Consider the following 27024-nt stretch of genomic DNA (forward strand, 5'->3'; position numbering starts at 1 on the left):
ATAACTACTATAATACTGCCCCTATGTACAAGAATATAACTACTGTGATACTGCCCTCTATGTACAAGAATATAACTACTATAATACTGCCCCCTTTGTACAAGAATATAACTATTATAATGCTGCTCCTATGTACAAGAATATAACTACTATAATACTTCTCCTATGTACAAGAATATAACTACTATAATACTGCCTCTATGTACAAGAATATAACTACTATAATACTCTATGTACAAGAATATAACTACTCTAATACTGCCCCCTATGTACAAGAATATAACTAATACTTCTCCTATGTACAAGAATATAACTACTATAATACTGCTCCCTATGTACAAGAATATAACTACTATAATACTGCCCCTTTGTACAGGAATATAACTACTATAATACTGCTCCTATGTACAAGAATATAACTACTATAATACTGCCCCTACGTACAAGAATATAACTACTATAATACTGCTTCTATGTACAAGAATATAACTACTATAATACTTCTCCTATGTACAAGAATATAACTACTATAATACTGCCCCCTATATACAAGAATATAACTACTATAATACTGCTCCCTATGTACAAGAATATAAGTACTATAATACTGCCCCTTTGTACAGGAATATAACTACTATAATATTGCTTCTATGTACAAGAATGTAACTACTATAATACTGCCCCCTTTGTACAAGAATATAACTATAATAATGCGGCTCCTATGTACAAGAATATAACTACTATAATACTGCCCCTATGTACAGTAATATAACTACTATAATACTGCTTCTATGTACAAGAATATAACTACTATAATACTGCTCCTATGTACAAGAATATACCTACTATAATACTGCCCCTATGTACAAGAATATAACTACTATAATACTGCTCCTATGTACAAGAATATAACTACTATAATAGTGCCCCCTATGTACAAGAATATAACTACTATAATGCTGCCCCCTATGTACAAGAATATACCTACTATAATACTGCCCCTATGTACAAGAATATAACTACTATAATACTGCCCCTATGTACAAGAATATAACTACTATAATACTGCTCCTATGTACAAGAATATAACTACTATAATGCTGCCCCCTATGTACAAGAATATAACTACTATAATACTGCTCCTATGTACAAGAATATAACTACTATAATACTGCCCCTTATGTACAAGAATATAACTACTTTAATACTGCCCCCTATGTACAAGAATATAACTACTATAATACTTCTCCTATATACAAGACTCTAACTACTATAATGCTGCCCCCTATGTACAAGAATATAACTACTATAATGCTGCCCCCTATGTACAAGAATATAACTACTATAATACTGCCCCTATGTACAAGAATATAACTACTGTGATACTGCCCTCTATGTACAAGAATATAACTACTATAATACTGCCCCCTTTGTACAAAAATATAACTATTATAATGCTGCTCCTATGTACAAGAATATAACTACTATAATACTTCTCCTATGTACAAGAATATAACTACTATAATACTGCCTCTATGTACAAGAATATAACTACTATAATACTCTATGTACAAGAATATAACTAATACTTCTCCTATGTACAAGAATATAACTACTATAATACTGCTCCCTATGTACAAGAATATAACTACTATAATACTGCCCCTTTGTACAGGAATATAACTACTATAATACTGCTCCTATGTACAAGAATATAACTACTATAATACTGCCCCTACGTACAAGAATATAACTACTATAATACTGCTTCTATGTACAAGAATATAACTACTATAATACTTCTCCTATGTACAAGAATATAACTACTATAATACTGCCCCCTATATACAAGAATATAACTACTATAATACTGCTCCCTATGTACAAGAATATAACTACTATAATACTGCCCCTTTGTACAGGAATATAACTACTATAATATTGCTTCTATGTACAAGAATGTAACTACTATAATACTGCCCCCTTTGTACAAGAATATAACTATAATAATGCGGCTCCTATGTACAAGAATATAACTACTATAATACTGCCCCTATGTACAGTAATATAACTACTATAATACTGCTTCTATGTACAAGAATATAACTACTATAATACTGCTCCTATGTACAAGAATATACCTACTATAATACTGCCCCTATGTACAAGAATATAACTACTATAATACTGCTCCTATGTACAAGAATATAACTACTATAATAGTGCCCCCTATGTACAAGAATATAACTACTATAATACTGCTCCTATGTACAAGAATATAACTACTATAATACTGCTCCCTATGTACAAGAATATAACTACTATAATACTGCCCCTATGTACAGGAATATAACTACTATAATACTGCCCCTATGTACAAGAATATAACTACTATAATACTGCTCCTATGTACAAGAATATAACTACTATAATACTGCCCCTATGTACAGGAATATAACTACTATAATACTGCCCCTATGTACAAGAATATAACTACTAGAATACTGCCTTTATGTACAAGAATATAACTACTATAATACTGCCCCTATGTACAGGAATATAACTACTATAATACTGCCTCTATGTACAAGAATATAACTACTATAATACTGCTCCTATGTACAAGAATATAACTACTATAATACTGCTCCTATGTACAGGAATATAACTACTATAATACTGCCCCTATGTACAAGAATATAACTACTATAATACTGCCCCTATGTACAGGAATATAACTACTATAATACTGCTCCTATGTACAAGAATATAACTACTATAATACTGCCCCTATGTACAAGAATATAACTACTATAATACTGCCCCTATGTACAGGAATTTAACTACTATAATACTGCTCCTATGTACAAGAATATAACTACTATAATACTGCCCCTATGTACAAGAATATAACTACTATAATACTGCTCCTATGTACAAGAATATAACTACTATAATACTGCTCCTATGTACAAGAATATAACTACTATAATACTGCCCCTATGTACAGGAATATAACTACTATAATACTGCCTCTATGTACAAGAATATAACTACTATAATACTGCTCCTATGTACAAGAATATAACTACTATAATACTGCCCCTATGTACAAGAATATAACTACTATAATACTGCCCCTATGTACAGGAATATAACTACTATAATACTGCCCCTATATACAGGAATATAACTACTATAATACTGCTCCTATGTACAAGAATATAACTACTATAATACTGCCCCCTATATACAAGAATATAACTACTATAATACTGCTCCTATGTACAAGAATATAACTACTATAATACTGCTCCCTATGTTCAAGAATATAACTACTATAATACTGCCCCTATGTACAAGAATATAACTACTATAATACTGCTCCCTATGTACAAGAATATAACTACTATAATACTGCTCCCTATGTACAAGAATATAACTACTATAATACTGCCCCTATGTACAGGAATATAACTACTATAATACTGCTCCTATGTACAAGAATATAACTACTATAATACTGCTCCTATGTACAAGAATATAACTACTATAATACTGCCTCTATGTACAAGAATATAACTACTATAATACTGCTCCTATGTACAAGAATATAACTACTATAATACTGCTCCTATGTACAAGAATATAACTACTATAATACTGCTCCCTATATACAAGAACATAACTACTATAATACTGCCCCTATGTACAAGAATATAACTACTATAATACTGCCCCCTATGTACAAAAATATAACTACTATAATACTGCTCCTATGTACAAGAATATAACTACTATAATACTGCTCCTATGTACAAGAATATAACTACTATAATACTGCCTCTATGTACAAGAATATAACTACTTTAATACTGCTCCTATGTACAAGAATATAACTACTATAATACTGCCCCTATGTACAAGAATATAACTACTATAATACTGCCCCCTATGTACAAGAATATAACTACTATAATACTGCTCCTATGTACAAGAATATAACTACTATAATACTGCTCCTATGTACAAGAATATAACTACTATAATACTGCCTCTATGTACAAGAATATAACTACTATAATACTGCTCCTAAGTACAAGAATATAACTACTATAATACTGCTCCTATGTACAAGAATATAACTACTATAATACTGCCTCTATGTACAAGAATATAACTACTATAATACTGCTCCTATGTACAAGAATATAACTACTATAATACTGCCCCCTTTGTACAAGAATATAACTACTATAATACTGCTCCCTATGTACAAGAATATAACTACTATAATACTGATCCTATGTACAAGAATATAACTACTATAATACTGCCTCTATGTACAAGAATATAACTACTATAATACTGCCCCTATGTACAAGAATATAACTACTATAATACTGCTCCCTATGTACAAGAATATAACTACTATAATACTGCTCCCTATGTACAAGAATATAACTACTATAATACTGCTCCCTATGTACAAGAATATAACTACTATAATACTGCTCCCTATGTACAAGAATATAACTACTATAATACTGATCCTATGTACAAGAATATAACTACTATAATACTGCCCCTATGTACAAGAATATAACTACTATAATACTGCCCCTATGTACAAGAATATAACTACTATAATACTGCTCCTATGTACAAGAATATAACTACTATAATACTGCCCCTATGTACAAGAATATAACAACTATAATACTGCTCCCTATGTACAAGAATATAACTACTATAATACTGCTCCTATGTACAAGAATATAACTACTATAATACTGCTCCTATATACAAGAATATAACTGCTATAATACTGCCCCTATGTACAAGAATATAACTACTATAATACTGCTCCTAGGTACAAGAATATAACTACTATAATACTGCTCCTAGGTACAAGAATATAACTACTATAATACTGCCTGTTTTTTTCCCCGGCCGGATTCGCATTTTCTATTGTGCATGCCCGGGAGAAATGCCTGTGTCTGAAACTTAACCCTAAGCTCAGTTCTGGCATCTGAATAAAATTCTCTCTCTTCTCGACGAAAAAAACTGATGTGTGAAAGAGGCCTAACCAATCATTTGGCAAGTGATGATGTCATCGCCTGTTTTGGCTGCCAGTAACTTGTGATGTCACAGTTCACCTTGCATAGAGCAGTTGGTGATGGTGTCCGCACTTGCTGATTCTCATCTGATTGTGGATGATGACACAGCGACTGGAGTGGAGCTCCTCATATCTATGGGGGAGACCGGGAGACTGTCTATAGAGCAGGAATGCACGGGGTCTCCTGTGCACCTTAGCCCCCATACAATGAGTGATGTATATGGACACCACGGCACAGAAGCCTCCAGTCCAGGGAGGACACAAGTATTGTCCTGATGTCTCCATACATAAAACATTCTGTTATTAGTACAGGGCAGGTGCAGGAATACGACTGCCCAGAAACTCAGACACAGCGCCATCCGTTCCTGTAGGAACCAGTGCTGGGGCTTGCAGGAACTCATTCCTCCCTACTGAGAAGAGATGCATGCTCTGCTCGGCTGTGATGTTAGGGCAGCGGGGTAACACTGTCTGTGCTGGGTGCATATTCTGATAAAATGGATATGGTGGTGTTATGTGTGCACTGTATGGTAGTATTATGTGGGTACTGTATGATGGTGCTGCTATATGAACACTGTGTGGTTGTACTATATGAGCACTGTTTGGTGCTATATGAGCACTATCTGATGGTACTATATGACCCCTGTATGATGATACTACTATATGAGCATTGTATGGTGGTTCTACTATATGAGCACTGTAGGATGGTACTACTATATGAGCACTGTATGTAGTATTGTATGATGATACCACTGTATGAGCACTGTATGATGGTACTATATGACCCCTGTATGGTGGTACTACTATATGAGCACTGTATGGTGGTACTACTATATGAGCATTGTATGGTGGTACTACTATATGAGCACTGTATGGTGGTGCTACTATATGAGCACTGTATGGTGGTACTACTATATGAAGACTGTATGGTGGTACTACTATATGAGCACTGTATGGTGGTACTACTATATGAGCACTGTATGGTGGTACTACTATATGAGCACTGTATGGTGGTGCTACTATATGAGCACTGTAGGATGGTACTACTATATGAGCATTGTATGTGGTATTGTATGATGATACCACTGTATGAGCACTGTATGATGGTACTATATGACCCCTGTATGGTGGTACTACTATATGAGCACTGTATGGTGGTACTACTATATGAGCACTGTATGGTGGTACTACTATATGAGCACTGTATGGTGGTACTACTATATGACCCCTGTATGGTGGTACTACTATATGACCCCTGTATGGTGGTACTACTATATGAGCACTGTATGGTGGTACTACTATATGAGCACTGTATGATGGTACTACTATATGAGCACTGTATGCGGTATTGTATGATGATACCACTGTACGAGCACTATGTGATGGTAACTATATGACTCCTGTATGATGTTAGTATTATATGAGCACTGTATGATGGTATTACTATATGAGCACTGTATAGTGTTGGTATTATATAAGCTCTGAATGGTGGTAATTCTTGGGCTCTGTATGGTGGCACTTACTTTTTGTGGCTTAGCTACTTAGGGACCATGCTGTGTAATATTTTTTCAGTTTTGGGAGAATTTTCTCAGAAAGAGACGCATTATTGTGGAGTTTCTGGTGTAAGAACAAGACACAGTATGTCCCCCTTGTGTACCACCACATGTAAGCTGTGCAGACACTGAAGCAGCAGGGATGTCAGACCTTGGAGGCTGAGAGCTCACAGGAAACTTTAATGTGAACGCAGCTCTAAATGAAATCATGTATCCGTGCTGCGGGAAAATGTGTAACGTAATATAACATGTATAATGCTGCGTGCGACATCTGCGAGTAAAAGTCACCACCTGTATGATGCTATCAGGAGCTGCCTTACTGCCCTACATGCTGACTGTCTCCTATAAATCATCTTTGTGTAAGTAGCCGTTACGTTGTGTCGCTACCGTGTGTGATTGCAGTGTGTTGGTCAAGGTCTCTCTGTCACTGGCAGGAGGTGTGATTGTTGGCCCGATCACTGACACATGCAGTGTTTTTTAGGAAATGATCTGTGTAACGGCAACTTTGATGAAGTCCCAGCTGGAGTCCAAGTCACGAGTACAAATCTGAGCGATTCACAGCGAAGTTATAAATCACTGACAATAAGCATGTATTCATCTTCTCTCCATCTGTCATGTGAGACTAAAGGCATACATGCATGAGAGCGTGCCTGTACCTGAGAGCATGCCCTGGAACCTTGCACAGTCCCACCGCCCACTCTTGGAAAAACTCCACTTCCGCGCCACATCCTCCTCACCAATCACACATTTACAGTTCCCATCACCACATGCATAACCAGTAGCTTTTGTTTTGGCCAAAAAAATTTTTAATCCGCCACTATGACAAGGTAGAATCTTTTGGCCTGGCTTTACACTAATGTAACTTACTAAACATTTGTTAAAATATCCCAATTCAATTTAGGTATATTTTTATTTTTCAATTTTTAAAATGACCAATAATATCACAAACAAGGAACAAATAACAGCTCACCATGACCAGACCACATATTACCACCACACGGTGACCAAACAATACTACATACAAGGAACAAATACCTCCATACCATGTCCAGACCACATATTACCACTGTCACGGGGTCCTTCTCCGTATCACACAATCAACAGAGCAAGAGAATAGTTAACAATTGCAAGACCTTTATTTAGGCAAAAAATACGAAAGGTCCATATACAATCCACCACACAAAGGATAAGATAGCCCAGAACCCGAATACAGCTAAGTAACAGGATAAAAGCCCTGGGAAATGAGAGTCCAACAATCCAGCAGACAGAAGATAGCACAGTCCATATACACGTCTTTCTGAGATGCTGTGTTCACATCATAGTTCCACACAGGATCTAAGATTGTGTCTCATCTCACTGATATTTTAAATGTCCCCCTCCTCCTCAGATCGGGGGGGGGGGGGGGGGGGGGGGGTCACAGGGGGCTCATTGTTTCACCAAGCTAGGTCAATATGTCATTAGCATATTAGCAGACAATACAGTACTGTAGGAGCTTATATCAGATGGCAACAACAGCCATTCATCAATTAGCAAAATAACAACTCATCCTACAAGAGAACATCATGAAAATCAGTAAAATATTAATACAAACAAAATGATCTTCACATACCATATCCCACCATCACAACCTCTCCCCTCTCTTAATAAGTGAGCACGCCATGAGGTCTACACAGATCTCTGGCCTGCTCATTTTAGTTCACATTGCTCCACTGTTAATAGTTCCTTGTACAGTGGCAAGGGGTTGCAATAATCATGAGCACTTGCTGTCCATCCATAAATTCCGGGTCCTGGCGTTACTTTTTGACAGAGTGATCAATGAGTGGAACAGGCTGCCACGAGAAGTGGTGAGTTCTCCTTCAATGGAAGTCTTCAAACAGAGGCTGGACAGATATCTGACTGGGATGATTTAGCGAATCCTGCTTTGAGCAGGGGGTTGGACCAGATGGCCCAGGAGGTCCCTTCCAACTCTACGATTCTACGATTCTATGATTCATGTCAGGCTTTTTGACTAGACTGGGCCATTCACCGATGTTCATTAGCCAAGGTAGCTAGCTGGGCAAGACTGTCTCTGAGCTCTAGAGCGTAGGGAATGATGGGCGTTCCGATGTCTGCGATATCTCCCTCCAATTGTTCTTTCAGAAGAGTAAGAGGCCCACAGACTTTCTGGCCAAACAGATTGCTCCCTGGTGAGGTCCGGATGTCGTGATGTTTGAAGGGCCTGTAGTCGGGTGATTGCGCCCACAAAATGACACTGTCGTTCCCAGGATATCTGCAGGAAGTCCTCCCATAACTCCAATCCAACACAATTTTTCTCCAAAACCACAATCCAAATGCACCAAAGCTCGCTGTGTATATTTGCGGACACCCCCAGGTGTCCCGCCAGGACAATGGGAATTCCCGGGCCCGGGTGAAATGCCTCGGGTCGAACCACACGGGGGGGGTCAGCGATAGTTAGGAATGCCTCCCCTGACTCTAAATCCTGACACTTTGTATCCATTAATTAAGACATCCTGCCGGTGGCATTGCCGTTGCTCTGTATTTCTGAGGGACTAAAGGCCCCGTCACACTAAGCGACTCACCAGTGATCCCGACAACGATATCAAGGTGTCAGGATCGCTGGTGAATCGCTATGTGATCGCTGGTGAGCTGTCACACAGACAGCTTCACCAGCGATCAGCACAGCGATGCCGAGCGCCCGGCATCGCTGGCTATCGCTGTAGAAAATAGTATCAAAATAAAAAATATAGTTATTCTCACCTTCCGACGTCCCGTTCAGCCATCCCGCCTCTCTCCACACTCCGGTCCCAGTGATCCTTTGCACGAATGACCGCGAGATGTCACGGTCTCGCGGGATAACAAAGTCTCGCGGTCATTCATGCAAAGGATCACTGGGACCGGAGCGTGGAGAGAGGCAGGATGGCTGAACGGGACATCGGAAGGTGAGAATAACTATATTTTTTATTTTTTTTATTATTTTTTTACACCTGATCGCTGGTCTCCCGCTGTCACACACAGCGTTGCGTGCTGGCCAGCGGGAGACCAGCGACCAAAGAAATGTCCAGAGGTTTCTTGCAGCGATCAGCGATACCGGCAGGGGGGCCGCTCGCTGATCGCTGTCACACACAGCGATCTCGCTGGTGAGATCGCTGTTACGTCACAAAAGTTGTGACTCAGCAGCGATCTCGCTACCGAGATTGCTTAGTGAGACGGGGCCTTTAGGCTGGAGTCCATACATTCCAGGAAGGTTATTTATGGTGCCCTGGTCAGTGGTCTTCTCAGGTGGGGGTGGTGTTAACTCTTCCTCAGGCAGGATGGAGTGTACAAGATGCATTGGACGATATGGGGCTCTCTTTGAATCCTTGAGGGACAGCTGGATTGCAAATGTCCACATTCCCTACACCCATAACATCTCACGGTAATGCCCCCAGGTCGTGGTCGGAACTGTTGGGGCCCAGGATTGTGAGATGTGATTGTCATCGGGCTGCGGCTGTGTGGAGGGGCAGATATAATCTGAAAGGACCAGAATGCGGAAGAAAGTTGTAGTTTATTGTCCAGAAGCCTCCTCCATTGCAGTCTGATAGTAAGAGCCTCATCGGCCATGGCTGCTGTGCATGGCATGCGCTCCCGGAGCCATTCCCGTATTTCTGGGGGACACTTGTCTAAAAATTGTTCTATAAGGAACGCTTGCATAACATTTTTCACAGTAAAGGTGTTTTCTGCTTTCAGCCATCTCCGACATGCCTGAGACATCTTATGTGCATACATCCTAAACGCCCCCCCCCCCCCATGGTGCATGGGAGGTCTCCGAACTGGGCCCTATGTGAGTCTGGGGTGATAGCATGGTAATCCTGGATAGTCTACTTTACAATGTTATAGTAATGGTTTGGTAAGCCTCCGCTGCGCTTCCGTTCAGGAGTCCCACTAATAAACGCATCCAGCCAGAGTGGGTCACCTCCATCACAGCACACTGCTGCTTAAAGTCCTTGGAGAACCTTTTCACATCTCCAGAAGCCTCACTAAATGGCTTAAAGTCTGTCCTGGAGATCCATACAGGCTCCAGGATCGTGTGGTTTACACTCCACTGTACATTACTCCCTGTTTCGATCTCCATCACTTCTTGTCTCTGCTGTGCTCGGCGAGCAGACTCCTCCGTATACTCCTGACACACCTGGGCCCAGAACCGCCATCTCTTCTTCGTACCATACCACCCAGTGGCTTTTTGGGGTGGGGGTTCTTTGTCTACTGCGCTTGTCCTTTAGACATATGGGAGTAGGTGGCCGGGCTAGCACCCACCAGTAGATCAATTAAGGCCTCTTTAGTCAGTCCCCGGTAGTTCAGGCTCAGGTCTCTGGCTCTTTCCTCTAAACTGGATACAGTCCAATTTCTGTACTCACTATGTGGGTTGTTCTCCATTAGGTTGCGCTCTTCTGATCCCACTGCTGCTGCCAGTTGTCACGGGGTCCTTTAACGGTATCACACAATCAACAGAGTAAGAGAAGAGTGAACAATCCCAAGACCTTTATTTAGGCAAAAATACGAGAGGTCCATATACAATCCACCACACAAAGGATAAGATAGTCCAGAAGCCGAATGCAGTTCAGTAACAGGATAAAAGCCTTGGGAAATGAGAGTCCAACAATCCAGCAGACAGAGGATAACAGTCCATATACTCTTCTTTCTCTCTGAGATGCTGTGTTCACATCATGTTTCACATGATCTGTGTCTCACCTCCCTGATATTTTAAAAGTCCCCCTCCTCATTCACAGGTCAGGGGGGAAGGTCTCAGGGGCTCATTGTTTCAACAAGCTAGGTGAATATGTCATTATCATTTTAGCAAACAGGATTATTCACTGACCCTGTGAGAAGACAACAATGCAGTACTGTGGGGCTGATATCAGATGGCAAGAACAGCCATTCATCAATGAGCAAATAATAACTCATCCTACAAGAGAACACCATGAAAATCAGGAAAATATTAATACAAACAAAATGATGACCTCATACCATATCCCACCATCACAACCACCACAGTGACTGAATAATAGCACATACAAAGAACAAATACCGCCACATGATGACCAGATCAGATATTACCACAACATAGTGACCGAATACTACAATAATGATCAATTAATAAAAAAACACAATACTAATATCACCATAAGTGCCATTATACACAGGAGATCTGTACTTCATATACAGTGTCTGTGTACAGGTAATACTGATCTCTAATGACATTATAAACAGGAGCTCTGTATATAGTGTCAGTTTACAGGTAATACAGTGATCACCAGTGACATTATACACAGGAGCTGTGTATATAGTGTAAAGGTAATACAGTGATCACTGGTGACCTTATACACAGTAGATATGTATATAGTGTCAGTGTACAGGTAATATAGTGCTCACCGGTGACATTATACACAGGAGCTCTGTATATAGTGTACAGGTAATAAAGTGATCACCGGTGACATTATACACAGGAGCTCTGTATATAGTGTCAGTGTACAGGTAATAAAGTGATCACCAGTGACATTATACACAGGAGATTTGTATATAGTATACAGTGTATAGTGTCAGTGTACAGTCAGTGTACAGGTAACACACTGACTCACCGGTGGCATCTCTTGTTGAAGTCCTTTATCTTCGGATTTCATCTTCATCCAGCGCACACCACCATCGCTTCTTCCAGCCAGGACTTGTCTCTGCAGAAAATAACAGTTATCTAGAGCACATTCTCCAATTTTTCAACAACCTCTACACTATGCCAGATTAAGAAAATAAGCCACAGTGTTGCCCTGCACAGTTACAGGACATCTCCTCCCCCACACTAAAAACAGTATCCTCAAAAATAATATCCTTTAAGTAGCCCCTACAGTAATAATATCCCACATGTGAAAAAGACTTGGGTATACTAATAGATCACAGACTGAATATGAGTCAACAGTGTGATGCAGCAGCAAAAAAGGCAAATGCAATTCTAGGATGTATTAACAGAAGCATACAGTCTAGATCACGTGAAGTCATTATTTCCCTCTACTCCTCTTTGGTCAGACCTCATCTGGAATATTGTGTCCAGTTTTGGGCGCCACATTTTAAAAAAGACATCAACAAACTGGAGCAAGTTCAGAAAAGAGCAACCAGAATGGTGACCGGTCTGCAAACCCTGTCTTATGAGGAAAGGTTGCAGGATTTGGGATTGTTTAGCTTGCAGAAGAGAAGACTGAGAGGAGACTTAATAGCTGTCTACAAATATCTAAAGGGCTGTCACATTGTAGAAGGATCAACTTTATTCTCATTTGCACAAGGAAAGACTAGAAGCAATGGGATGAAACTGAATGGGAGGAGACACAGATTAGATATAAGAAAAAACTTTTTGACAGAGTGATCAATGAGTGGAACAGGCTGCCACGAGAAGTGGTGAGTTCTCGTTCAATAGAAGTCTTCACACAGAGGCTGGACAGACATCTGACTGGGATGAATTAGCGAATCCTGCTTTGAGCAGGGGGTTGGACCAGATGGCCCAGGAGGTCCCTTCCAACTGTACGATTCTATGATTCATTCTGGACCGCATGTGTCCCCCAATTCTGCCTCATGTGTCTCCATATTGCCCCATAGTCATCCATAATAGTATAAGGTACCCCGTAGTCATATATAGCAGTATAATGCACCCTGATAGTAGGATAATGCACCCCCATAGCAGCATAATGCACCCTATAGTACTATAATGCACACCCTTACTAGTATAATATGCCCCATACTGGTATAATATGCCCCATACCTTGGCTTTACACATAAAAAAAAGTTTTTCCTTACATGGCCGAGCTCCTGCGATGTGTCCTCTCCGAGGCCGGTGGCTGAGGCGCGCAGCGTTGTTCTGGAGTATGACAGTGACGGCATACGTCGGCGACGTGCATGCTCACGTCAGCTGCCGGCCTGTGATTGGCTGGCAGTTGTTAACTGTTACCATGTGGGAGGAATCTCCTACACGGCAACAGATTTTAACTGATCGTGCGTCGGAGGATGCCCAGTCAGTTACTGAAGTAGTGTTTGGAATAGTTTTAGGAGTAGGGTTAGGAATAGAGTTATAGGTAGGGTTAGGAAGAGTGTTAGGAGGAGGGTAAGGATTAGGGTAAGGAGTAGGGGTAGGGTTAAGAATAGTGTTAGGAGGAGGATAAGGAGTAGGGTTAAGAGAAGGGTTAGGAGTCGGTTTAGAAGTATTGTTAGGAGTAGAGTTAGGAATAATGTTAGCTATAGGGTTAGAAATAGTGTTAGGGGCAGGGGTATTAATAGTGTTAGTGATAATGTTAGGAATAGTGCTAGGAGTAGGGTTAGGAATAGTGTCAGAAGGAGCCTTGGGAATAGTGTCAGGAGGAGCCTTGGTAATAGTGTCAGGAGGAGCATTGGGAATAGTGTCAGGAGGAGCGTTGAGGATAGTGTCAGGAGGAGCCTTGGGAATAGTGTCAGGAGGAGCCTTGGGAATAGTGTCAGGAGGAGCTTTGGTAATAGTGTCAGGAGGAGCGTTGGGAATAGTGTCAGGAGGAGCCTTGGGAATAGTGTCAGGAGGAGCCTTGGGAATAGTGTCAGGAGGAGCCTTGGGAATAGTGTCAGGAGGAGCCTTGGGAATAGTGTCAGGAGGAGCGTTGGGAATAGTGTCAGGAGGAGCCTTGGGAATAGTGTCAGGAGGAGCCTTGGGAATAGTGTCAGGAGGAGCCTTGGGAATAGTGTCAGGAGGAGCGTTGGGAATAGTGTCAGGAGGAGCCTTGGGAATAGTGTCAGGAAGAGCGTTGGGAATAGTGTCAGGAGGAGCCTTGGGAATAGTGTCAGGAGGAGCCTTGGGAATAGTGTCAGGAGGAGCGTTGGGAATAGTGTCAGGAGGAGCGTTGGGAATAGTGTCAGGAGGAGCGTTGGGAATAGTGTCAGGAGGAGCGTTGGGAATAGTGTCAGGAGGAGCCTTGGGAATAGTGTCAGGAGGAGCCTTGGGAATAGTGTCAGGAGGAGCGTTGGGAATAGTGTCAGGAGGAGCGTTGGGAATAGTGTCAGGAGGAGCGTTGGGAGTAGAGTAAGGAATAATGTTAGGGGAAGGGATAGGAGTAGCATTACGAGTAGCAGTAGAGCTAGATAGTAGAGTAGGTTTAGAAATTGTTAGGAGTAGTGTTAGGAATAATGTTAAAATTAATGTTAGGGGCAGCGGTAGGAATAGTGTTAGTGGCAGGGGTAGGAATAGTGCTAGGAGGATCTTTAGGAATAATGTTAGGAGTAGTGTTAGTGATAACGTTAGGAATAGTGCTAGGAGTAGAGTTAGGAATAATGTTAGCGGTAGGGTTAGTAATAGTGTTAGGGGCAGCGGTAGGAATAGTGTTAAGGGTAGGGTTAGAGAACGGACTGGGGACAGAGTAATAAAATAATTGCATAACAACATAAAAATGCGATAAAATAATGAGTAACTTTATTTAAAAAATGTTCTGTTTAACTGTCCGTGGATTAGGGGCACAAATACTTTCTTTGCCTCGGGCTCTGGCAACCCACTGTGTAACATGGACCTTCCTAATCTAGATTCAGTGAAAATATAATGATCTTTATATTCGACCCCTAAGGAGATCTCCACCTTCAGGAATGATGAAAACTAGCGGTTGTGTAGAAATCGGCTCTACTGGTGATGGCAAAAGGTTAATTAAGGTGGAATTCCTTTAAAAAGAGTGATTACATTGTAAAAGGGTTGTTTCATTCTATTTTTTTTCTCCAGTGTTTTATGTTAGCAAACATTGATAAATGGATTCATCTGGGCGCAGGAGGCAGGTGAATCAAAACCAGAGATCTGGGATGTCGACAAGTTTCCATGAAGTAAAAAATTCCAGGAAACTGCCAGTTCTCATTCATCTCACACGTTCCAAAGAGAAAGGAAAGAAATGTGACAACCCAGTGGTAGAATCTGTGGTTGGAGGTGTTGTCACCCAGCTGAACACAATCAAGAAACCCTTTCTTTGCTATTTGTGGCTGGGGATTTTATTTTTTGTGTGAAAAATTTTATTTTTCTTTCTGAATTTTTATAGTTTTTTTCCCATCATTTTAGGTAATAAAATCTGGAGTGAAGACCACTTGCAAATGTCACGGAGTGTCTGGATCCTGCACAGTCCGCACCTGCTGGAGACAACTTTCTCCTTTTCATGAAATTGGAAAGCAGTTAAAGCAAAAATATGAGAGTTCACTCAAAGTAGGGAGCACCACCAATGAAGCTACGGGGGAAGGGGACATTTCTCCAGCCAAGAAGCCCATTCCTGGTCACACTGATCACATCCCAAGGACTACAGACCTCATTTACATTGACGATTCTCCCAACTTTTGCTTGATGAGCAAATATTCTCCTGGAACGTTTGGGAGGAGATGTTACAAAGACAAAAATTGCGAAAGCATTTGCTGCGGTCGTGGACATAATACCCAAAGCAAAGTGGTGACGAGGCCTTGCCAGTGTCAAGTTCGCTGGTGCTGCTATGTGGAGTGCAAACAGTGTACTCAAAGGGAGGAGGTGTACACATGCAAGGACTAACCGTCACTACAAGGCGGTGGATACAATCGACACCATCGTAACTTACGGAAACAAACAGGGTTTGACTAACGTTCTTATTGGATGGAGAGTTCTTTGTGACATAAGCACTTTGGAGGGTTTCCGATGACCCAGCTGTGTTTTCGCTGTAGTCAATGTTCTGGGTTTGTGAAGGGTGAGGAGTGGTGGATAGTGACGGTGCACCTCAGGTAGCTAGAGGACATTCCAATGCCATTTGTTCACATGGTCGTCATCTCATGATCTTCTCCGTTCTCTCCAAGCTCTGTGAACATGTAGGCATTGCCATGCATGGTTGGTGACCCGATCTGATAAAATTACTTCTGGATCCTAGAAAACTCCAGGAATTCAAAATAACGACAAGGGAACAATTCTATTATCCACTTTAGCTTGTTTTTGTTGTTAATGTTTGTTTGTTTTTTGCCCCTAGAGAGGAAACTCTCCTGTATACTGCACTCCACCATAACCGGGGTTCACTCTAGGACACAATTTGTGTGTTAGGAAATGCAAAACCCAAAATACCTACTCAGGTCAGCAAGCCAGAAGTGACCTTAGAACGCGATCCGTTCCATCGTTGATGAGCAAAGATCTAGGTAGCTTGAGTTGTATGTTGTCTTTAGACTACGGCATTGACAAACGCCATATGCCTTATTTTATAGCACTATCACTGTCTTAAAAACCACTAGAAGAAGTTTGTTTCCTTGTATAAATATAGAAATATATAGACTTTTATATTTTGCTTTTTTTCTCCTTGACTATCACTAACCCTATGGAGGTTACCTGAACAGTTGTGGTGATCTGAGTCAGGATTATGCCTGCTCCTCCCCGGTCTCCATACTCGCATACGTGGTGATCCAGGGACTGACTGAGTCTCCCTCTGCTTATGACTTCATTCCACTTACTGTAATACTCAGAGTATTAAAACCTTCTTAGATACTGTATAACACTCGAAAACCACTATATTAAGGACGATGGCGCATTCATCAGATGTGCCAGCTACACAAATCTTGGTGTATCGTTTGCCAAACCACACAAGACAGGAACGCTTCCCGTGCCTTTGCTAAGCTGTGAAGTAGACAGATATTTTATATTAACGAGACCGGTTTAATGAATGTTGCTTGGAGATTTATTGCAAGAATGACAAAAGCTTCTCGGGTAGATCCTAAATATAGGCCAAGCTTTGCACAATCCTCGACAGCGTCACTTAGGGGTTCAGCTTCTCCACCAGGGTATCATTAGTCTTCGTCCTGCCAGTAGTCCTGGTAGTAAATCACAGAGCACCATGGAGTGCCATAAAGTAACATTCAGGACCATGTACATAAATGGAGGCCAACATTATTCACACGAGAGACAGACTTTATCTTATTTTAGAACTTTCCGTATTGATATTCGTTCTACACACGTACACGGTCACATAATATATTGGCTTAATGACTTGCCGTTGGCCAGGCAGGTCAGTCAGTGCTGCTCAAGGGACTAAAAGGGGTATCCAACCTCTGGAAAACAATGTAACCGTGGAAATAGATGAGACAGAATAACAGAGTGACTATTGTCACCTCTTCTTGACCGAGCGATTCAACTCGGAAGCTCCGCAGTTCTGCCAGTTGTGGTATATAAGCATCCGGCACAAGATCGCGGCTGCCAATTGGTGATAACAGCGACTATATGCCCATATACTGGGTGTACTGGTATCGCCAGTCAACTGTATGAACCGTAATGCCAGTGGTCTGGGCCGTCGATTGGCTGCAGCTCTGTAAATACAGATCCAAGGGACTGGTGGCACTTCTGTGTTGGATCATTGGTAGACCGGTGAGAATAGTATATTTTGCTATTTTATCACGTTCTGAATATACATTAGTGGTAAGTTGGGATTTTTTCATGATTATCCGACTACCTAATGTGTATGGGGCTGTCTCTCAGAAGATGCTGGGCAAAATAAGGCCTGGGCATGTTGCATTTCAGCAGGCCCAATCCTTTGTTCTTACAGGAAGTAACCTGCCACTAGGAAATTTTTGAAAAGTCTGGGGGGAGACAGAAGGCATCCGGGAAGGACCTAGGAAGCTACTGGGAAGGCAGAGATGTCTGAAAGAGATAAAGGACTTGGCTGAGAAGTCAGAGATGTCTGAATGAAGGGCAAAATAATCTTGACGAAGGCTGGGGGTCTAGACAGGACAAAGGACATTATTGGGAAATCAAAAGTGTCTAGAGGGAGGACATAGGGGTCTGGAGAAGATAAAGGAGCCTGAAAGAGACAGAGAGGACAAAAGACACTCTTGGGAAGGCAGAAGTGTCCGGAGAAGGACAGAGGGGTTTCCTGGGGGGGAAAAAGGGGTCAGGAGAAGAAAAAAAGACTACTGGGAAGACTGACATCTCTACATGGGACATAAATATCTACTGCAGAGACTGAAGAGACTAGAGGAGGACAAATGAGTCTACTGGGAGAGCCGAGATGGCTGGAGGTCAAGCAGGTGGCACTTATTAACCTTCCCATGTGCACGCATAGTTAGAAGGAATAGGTGCTAAGGGAATGATGGGTGACACTTGTTGAGATGTCTGGCCAGCTTTACCCAAAGGCGAATTGTCAATGTGGGGTAGAGGAATAAGAGAGCGGACAACGCTTCTGTCCTCAGACGTATCCGGAGTAGTCATCTATGGCCTTATGTAATTCATGGACGGGATGAGAGGATTTGTATCCGACTCCAACAGACATCCGGTCTGAGAGCTGTCACATCATCACCACCATCATCATTATCCATCACGTTAGTATAAACCATTATTTCCCCGAGAACTTTTTATCTATAGTCAGGGATGAAATTTGTCAAATTCTCGTTTTAATTCAGCATAAGACCAATCTGGCACCAGAATCTGAAGCCTTCCTTCCAATGACTAGTGACCACCACAGAAGCCCCCCAGTCTCCTCACCCCCTGCTCGTAGCTCGCTCTTCACTGCCGAACACTGGGACTTCCCCTCGGCACTAACCAAATTCATAGCTATAAAAAAAGACAAAAAAAAAGACAAAAAAATAAAAGTGATATAAACATAGCAATTATGTGCTCATTACGGAGCTGAGCTGTACTCCGTGTGAATACACCTATATATCATTATATCATATATGAGAACATTTATTTATTCTAATGCATTTTGAAGGACCTTACTATGGTTTTAATGTGGTATTACGTTCAGTTATTACGTCACAGACATGCTTTTATAATACTTTCCTTTTTTTTACATAGTTATTTTTGAGTAGACACGGATTTTGTGCCTTCAGTACGGAAGAAACGCGTCGAGGTGGCTGAATCAGATACACTAAGCTTGCACATAGTTTTTTTTTTTTATTATTAGTATTTTATTAACATGTTTTCCATATTTCCAGGAAATGCAGAAAATCACAAAAAACAAAACACAAAACGGCGCGGTGTGTTAGTGCAGGAGAGGATGACTGAACTACTGAGCGGACAAAGCTCCTCGGAGTGTAGTGTTACACGCACTGAAGCCTTTCTGTATTTATCGTGTATTTATGACAGTGTGGATATATGGCTTTTCCTGTTATATATTGTACATAGTTGGGTTTATATTCCTGTGGTATATTACAATATTTAAAAAAAAAAAAATGCAAAAAATAAAATGAAGAAGAATTTTCCACGTTACGTGTATGACCAATGGTACTCAGTCTTTGGTGGTTGGAATTAGTTTCTAAAAGTTTGAAGGTTTTGTCGGCTTCTTTTATTTCTATCTAAAACCGAATTCAATGTGGTTTAAAAAAAATCCACTGAAACCCCTCTGCGCCTTCCGATGTCCTGGTTGTCTCTTTCGGTGGAGATGGGCATGACATTGGTGCTATGGAACCCATGAAGTAACTGGCAGTTAGTAGATGAGCCGGGATGGTTTGGGGGTAGACAAGTCCTTTAAGTAGATCATCAGTGCATAAAGTGGCTGAGTGGTGTTACTGATGTCTTCTTCATTGACTTCAGTATCATGAGCCCCCAGGAAGCGCGTCCAGTTACTAAATCAGCAGGAGCAATCACTTCTAGGGGAAACTGTTCTACAAAAGGACTCGTGAGGCCACTGACGCTGAGGGTAAAGCTCCATCCTGGTCTCAGTGATGATAATGGAATTCCAAAAACGTCTTACAAAGTGTACAAATATATAGAAGACGTTTCTGTATTAGTGGTAAGAGTGGAAGCTGCAGAAACGGCTGCAAAATAACGTGGGAGTGAATTTGATATTGGCCATGAAAGATGACTGCAGAAAAATAGAACATTTTTCTTTGGGACACAATTTTGAAAATTTTAGTAGAGATAGTTTTTTAATCATTTTAAGGGAAAAAAAAAAACCTTATGTGTTTTGGAAAATGTGTATGAGGTTGAGGTATTGTCCCTACTGTCCCCCGTTCTTGTGGAGTCTCCATGCTTTTCCGATTACCCATGATTGAGTACCATGGTGACGTAGACCTCTCAGATCAGGAGAACCGACCACCTTGGGCATTGGCCCAGTAATCAGGACTCCTCGGAGGGGGAAGGACTGATGCTGTAACCCATTGTTGCATATGGAAACTTGTCTGATGCTTCTGAATGTCTCTGTACAAACGTGTAGGTATTTTTACCTTAATTTAATAAATCACGACTGAACAATCAATCATGTTTTTTGCCATATTAATTTGGCTGATTTGGACATTTCTTTGGTGTAGTTTAACCAAATTTACAATTTCTATATACTTTCATTACAACTACAAATTCAGCCAAACAAGGGGTTTTACCACTTTTATGTTTAATGTTTTGGATCCTAAATGTAATTTTGTAGCGTTGCACTCCGGTGCCTTCCTCGTTTTACGCTGAGTTTTGCAAATGCAGTTTCCGAAAAGTCGAAGGAAATGGTTTCCTACACAATTTTGTATGTTCTCCAGTTGAAATGCAATGGAAACCTTCCTAATTATGCTAATCCCCCCTCTTTACGAGAGCTTAGACCGTATTGTTTTTCTAGATCTCGCTGTCCTCTCCGCCATTTGACGGACCCCGTTAGACTTCGAGAAACTTAAGGTCAAAAATCCAGTATTACATAAATCAGAGCTTTTCCCAAATCCCCATTTCCTGCTTAAGTAAAATTACACATTTATGCAAAATGTTATTGTGTCAGAAAGAAAAATTCCCTGGAGTTCTTGTAAATTCAGAAATATTTTGATAGAAGCGAGCGATGGCTGCATCTGCACAGCTGCGGGGGGCGTTGGGTGTAAGAAATGTTGACTCTGTGTCGCTTATTGTAACTTACACGTTTTCTCTTTCCTTTCGATTCCCATGGACAGTGAGCAAAACAAGGAAAAATTAAAATGCAGAGATTTATGCTGACAGTTTGCACAATTTATTTTGAGAACTTGTTAATGGGCTCCACGTTACAAAAGAGGCAAAATGCTCAACTTCTTACATATATATTTTAGATTTTTGACTAAACGCAGTGACTTGTGTTTTCTTTCCTGTATCAATAGAGAGGAAACCGATTTGAGAAAGACACAATTATTATTTTTTTCCACATTTGTTTTTGCTGAAATATAAAAAGTTAAAACAAATCCTAAATATAAAGGACTGTGCCGACATTTATTGCGAGGACCATAGTAATATTCTGGATAGACCAACCTTTCTCAGCTGCACTTTAACTCTTTGCACAAGGACAATGGACAATTTATTTTAGAGCAGACTAAAAATAAGTAGAAAAAATGAAATATTTTGTAAAGACTTTGTCACTGTCGAAATTCTAGTTGAGGAAAAATGAAAATGAAAAATAAAAAACGATTGAGAAACAAATGTGGAGTTGTAAGCAAAAATTATCCGTTTCCATTCCCATCCAGGATGATTTGCAGCCTGATCAGTAAATGAAGAAAATCTGAATAGTGCAGGACGTCCTTAGAGACATTGCTCAACATTTCACTTTGTTTTACAAACATATAAATTGTATAACTTCATATGCCAAAAACGGAATAATAGACATTATTAGCAATATATTTCTGGAATCGTTATCATATATTTGTTATATACAAGGCATGGTTTTGTGGGTATCCTAGATCTATATCCCCAGTGTTGCAGCATGGTCATGGTATTTGCTTGTCTGTTATATATTAGGAACTGCAATGGGTCCAGCATTCATGCCAACATTAGTGATTCTCTCATAAATAACAGTTTGGACTCTAAATATGTTGTATTCAATTAAGAGAATATGCACATTATTTAATGGACACTCAGAAAAAAATGATAAGAGAATCTAATGAAGAAATTGGGATTTCTTTTTGTACATTTTTTCTAATGACTTTTGGGAGACTAAATTATTTATCTCTACCTCATGTGTACAGCTTGTAGGCTTCAATCTGATTCTGAGTGGCTGTTGAGAATGTATTTAAGTTATTTAACATCTTTTTGTATAACAAGAAATAAATGAATGTATTTTAAATTGTAAATGAGCTACGTCTTCTCTTATTTCCCTTCTCTCTAAGAAAAAAAATGTGGGGTCAAAAGAGTGGTGGTCTCAAAGATAACCCCCAAAGGCAGGAGGGAGAAACCATTCGCAAATGGAAGATTCAGATTAAGGAGGTTGTGACGGGCCAAAGATTTCACTAAGCAAAGCCCTCTATAATGCCAATATGTCCTGTCCAAGGTTATATGCGAGGTTGTCTTAATGATACAAACCCTTTAAAAATGTGAAACGTTTTGTGACAATTCTGTTAGAACTTCAGTGCCGTAGCCTGCTGGGATTGTAAAAAAAATAGATTTATTGTTCACATTTACTCGCCTATATACTCCTTATCAGCCCCACGTACTCGGAACAATTCAACGTTTTCCAGTCAATACTTTGATTATTTCTGTACAGTATTTCATCTTGTTAATGTAGGAGGGAGCCTGGGATGAAGAAGACGTGGCAACAAAGGGGTTGTTGGGATGTTGTGTGAAATTTCATATATTAATGTTCTTTGTGTGTTGAAAGCTATGTTATAGTTTATCCCTATGGCTAGTGTTGTATGTTTGGTTCTCCTAGGCTATGACTTAGGCCGTCTCTAGGAATGCGGGAGGTCTGTCCACTAGAGGAACCATACAGTAAATAGGAATACAGTTTGCACTACACTAGGGATTAGATATTTGAGTTGGGATTAGCCCACAGTTTAAGAAGGGTTAGACAAGGGTTATAAAAAATGATTTCCAATTTACATTATGTCTAGTCACAGTCCAGGACTCAGTCAAATACAAATTCTGGGTGGAGTGAAGAGCAAGGCTAAGCATAACAGAGATAGCAGGTTCTAGTGCAGTGAAGGTGCAGCAGAGAATGGGTCCGGTCGTTAGTTTCCTAGAAGAATGAGGACACAGCTTCAGTCACGTCTGGATGCTGGGACAGTCCTGAATCTAAGGTTTGGGAAAGGTCTAGAGAATCATGTCTATGTCTCCCTGATGAGGAAGATGTCAGCCGGGTTGCAGAGTGAGGTGAAGATGGTGGGTCTCGGGACAGGATGGGGACAAGGACTGATGGATCACACAACTAAGGAAACATCACTAGAAAGAGACTTTTACTGAATCTGTATGCTGTAACCACGTGTAAATGCATTGCGCAGTAAAGTCAGACCTGTCAACCCAACCCAAGGTTTTCTGCCTTGTTTGTAGTCAGATCCAGTCTCATGGATGGGGAGATAACGAGGGCTCCCGAAGCAAAAGTAAGAAATGTACTTCACCACACACTCCACCCAGACATCCATTTAGAAGAGGGGCTGCAGGGCGAAGAGGACTCCGTTCCGGCCCACTGCTGACACAAACACACGTGCCTGTTCCCACTTCATTAACTTCACTGGATTATCTCAGAAGAATCTATGATTATCATACTTCATAATGCGGCTGATGTGATTTATCTGGACTTTGCAAAGGCATGTGATCCTGTACCACAGGGGTCCACAACCTGTAGCTCGGGAGCCACATGTGGCTCGCATTCCCATGAATTTTGGCTCGCGACTGCCAGCTTGGTGCATTAGCTCCAGGTCTAGAAGACAAATATGAAGAGTATATCTCAAAATGGTGAATTTTGGGAATAGCCCTGCACAGAGAAGCAGATCTAGATGCACATATACTGGTCTTTGGGGTTTAGAGATGATTTAGGTAAGTACACAGGAGACAGGATGATACTACCTGCCAGAGGAGGTGATCGAAGCTGGATGTAACAATGTGTTGGGAGTGTTTGATGGGAGAATACTGAATGGGGGCATTGTGGGAACCCTTGGATCTCAGTGAAATGCTTTGGAGTGATTTCTGTGGAAAAGCTTTCGTTATTATACCTGTAATGGGGACTTTGGTTGACACTACTTTGAACGGGACAGACAGGAGCTGAATGTGGCTCGCAATCGTCTCTCTAGGCTGAATGTGGCTCTCAAGGTCAGAAAGGTTAGGGACCACTGCTGTACCACATAACAGCCTTATACTGAAGCTATAGAAGCCGGGACAGGGGGAAACTATATGCAAATGGATAAGGAACTGGTGAAAAGGTAGGAAACAAAGAGTCATCACAAATGGTACGTTGTCTAAATGGGATATAGTCATCAATGGGGACCTCAGGGATTTGTACCGGGAGCAGTGGGGACAACAGGCATCTGTACCGGCAGCAGTGGGGACCACAGGGATCTGTACCGGGAGCAGTGGGGACCTCAGGGATCTGTACCGGGAGCAGTGGGGACCACAGGGATCTGTACCGGGAGCAGTGAGGACCACAGGGATCTGTACCGGGAGCAGTGGGGACCACAGGGATCTGTACCGGGAGCAGTGGGGACCACAGGGATCTGTACCGGGAGCAGTGGGGACAACAGGGATCTGTACCGGGAGCAGTGAGGACCACAGGGATCTGTACCGGGAGCAGTGGGAACAACAGATCTGTACTAAGAGCAGTGGGGACCACCTCGCCTATGTTACATGGGATGGAGGCCTCTCATGATGAGTGTCATGAGTTTACCGTGACAGAGGAGGCAGAAGACAGCAGAGTCTAATTTCTCCTACTCTTGCACTGATTAGAAGCTCTTCATGGAAATTTCTTTTGGCAGTGCAGGGAATTATCTGTTCAGCTGATAACTCCTGGAAGCTTTCCTGCATTAAGGCTCTCAGCTGTGCACTGTTTGCCACTCCCATCTCCTATATAACCTGGACCCTGCTAGCACTCATTGTCAGAGCAGCTTATGCCGCATGACTGTAGGCTGTTGGTGGTTGATACTGGAGAAGGCATTTGGTGGGTTTATCTGTGACTGTTGCTAAGTTTGTGAGTGTGATAATTCCCTTTCTTCTCCTACTTTGGTTACCTCTTTGCATACCTGTTATTTGTGTGAGTATATTTGTGTGTTCGGTATTTTCCTTTATACCTTGTTAGTCTGGTTGGTGTATTATGGTACACTACTACTCTCCTCTTCCTTGGGTGGTGGAAGTGTACAGACTGAGGGCAGATTCAGGAGTTAAGGCAAGGTATGTGGCCCGGTGTCTTCACCTTCAGAAGTAATCCAAGGAACAGTGCAAGCTAGGGCACCCCTAGTGTTAGGGAAAGGAAAGGAGCCCTCGTCTGGGACACCCAACAGCTGAGTCATGATAAAGAGGTTGTAAAAGTTGTGCTTGAGGGGATTATTATTATTATTATTATTATTATGCATTTATATAGCGCCATTTATTCCATGGCGCTTTACATGTGAAAAGGGGAAATATAGACAAGTATAATAAACATGTGTAAGACAAGGGACACACAAGTACAGGAGGAGAGGGGACCCTGCCCGCGAGGGCTCACAGTCTACAGGGATGGGTGAGGATACAGTAGGAGAGGGAAGAGCAGGTCTTGCTGTCTCATTTACATGTGTAATATATGTGTACAAAGAACGGCACAGGACTTATTCCTTCCGTAGACCAAACTAAGGACCAGGTGGAAGAAAAGCAACTCAGGCAGCTAAATAGGAAAGGGTTCTTTAGACTAAGAGCAGTCAGACCGCGCAATGCCGACCACAAGAGGTAGTAATGGCCGACACTATAACAGCTTGGTTTTAGAAAATTTAGTGACAAAAAAAATGTATAATTGGTGGAGAAAGGTTGAACTTGATGGATCTATGTCTTTATTCAACCTATGTAACTATATAAATAATTATTAAACTGCCCCATATGTCAAAGAAAGGAGTTACTGTAATACTGTCCCCTATTGAGGGTATGTTCACACGTTGCGGATTCTGCTGTGGAATTTTCTGCGTGGATTTTACTAAACCCGCAGGTAAAATGACCTGCGTTTTACATGCGGATTTAGTGCAGATTTTGTGTGGATTTAATGGAGCAGGTGTCAAAACGCTGTGGATCTGCACAAAAAAAGTGACATGCTGCAGATTCTAATCCGCAGAAAATCCATGCTAAAAATCCGCAGCATGTGCACAGCGTTTATTGTTTTACATTGGTTAAAATGGTACTGTATATCACTTGCAGATCTGCTGCGGATCCGCAGCAGAATCCGCAACGTGTGCACCTACCCTAATTATAATACATTTTTCCCACTATACAAAAATTTTACTACTATAATACTGCCCCTATGTACAAGAATATAACTACTATAATACTGCCCCTATGTACAAGAATATAACTACTATATTACTGCTCCTATGTACAATAATATAACTACTATAATTCTGCCCCTATGTACAAGAATATAACTACTATAATACTGCTCCTATGTACAATAATATAACTACTATAATACTGCCCCTATGTACAAGAATATAACTACTATAATACTGCCCCTATGTACAAGAATATAACTGCTATAA

At 41.1% G+C, this 27024-nt stretch overlaps 1 protein-coding gene across 2 annotated transcripts in view; it reads left to right on the forward strand.

Moving 5' to 3' along the window:
- The window catches only part of WNT9A (Wnt family member 9A), a 142907-nt gene extending 120230 nt beyond the window's left edge, over positions 1-22677 (forward strand). For both annotated transcript variants that reach the window (XM_073561029.1, XM_073561030.1), the window contains one exon: positions 15743-22677. In XM_073561029.1, the coding sequence (XP_073417130.1) occupies positions 15743-16216 (474 nt within the window). In that variant the 3' untranslated portion in view covers positions 16217-22677. The remainder of the gene's footprint in view (positions 1-15742) is intronic.
- The last annotated feature ends 4347 nt before the right edge of the window (positions 22678-27024 follow it).

Source organism: Dendrobates tinctorius, unplaced genomic scaffold (assembly GCF_039654945.1).
Source record: "Dendrobates tinctorius isolate UK_male_01 unplaced genomic scaffold, ASM3965494v1 ptg000311l, whole genome shotgun sequence".
Lineage (NCBI taxonomy): Eukaryota > Metazoa > Chordata > Amphibia > Anura > Dendrobatidae > Dendrobates > Dendrobates tinctorius.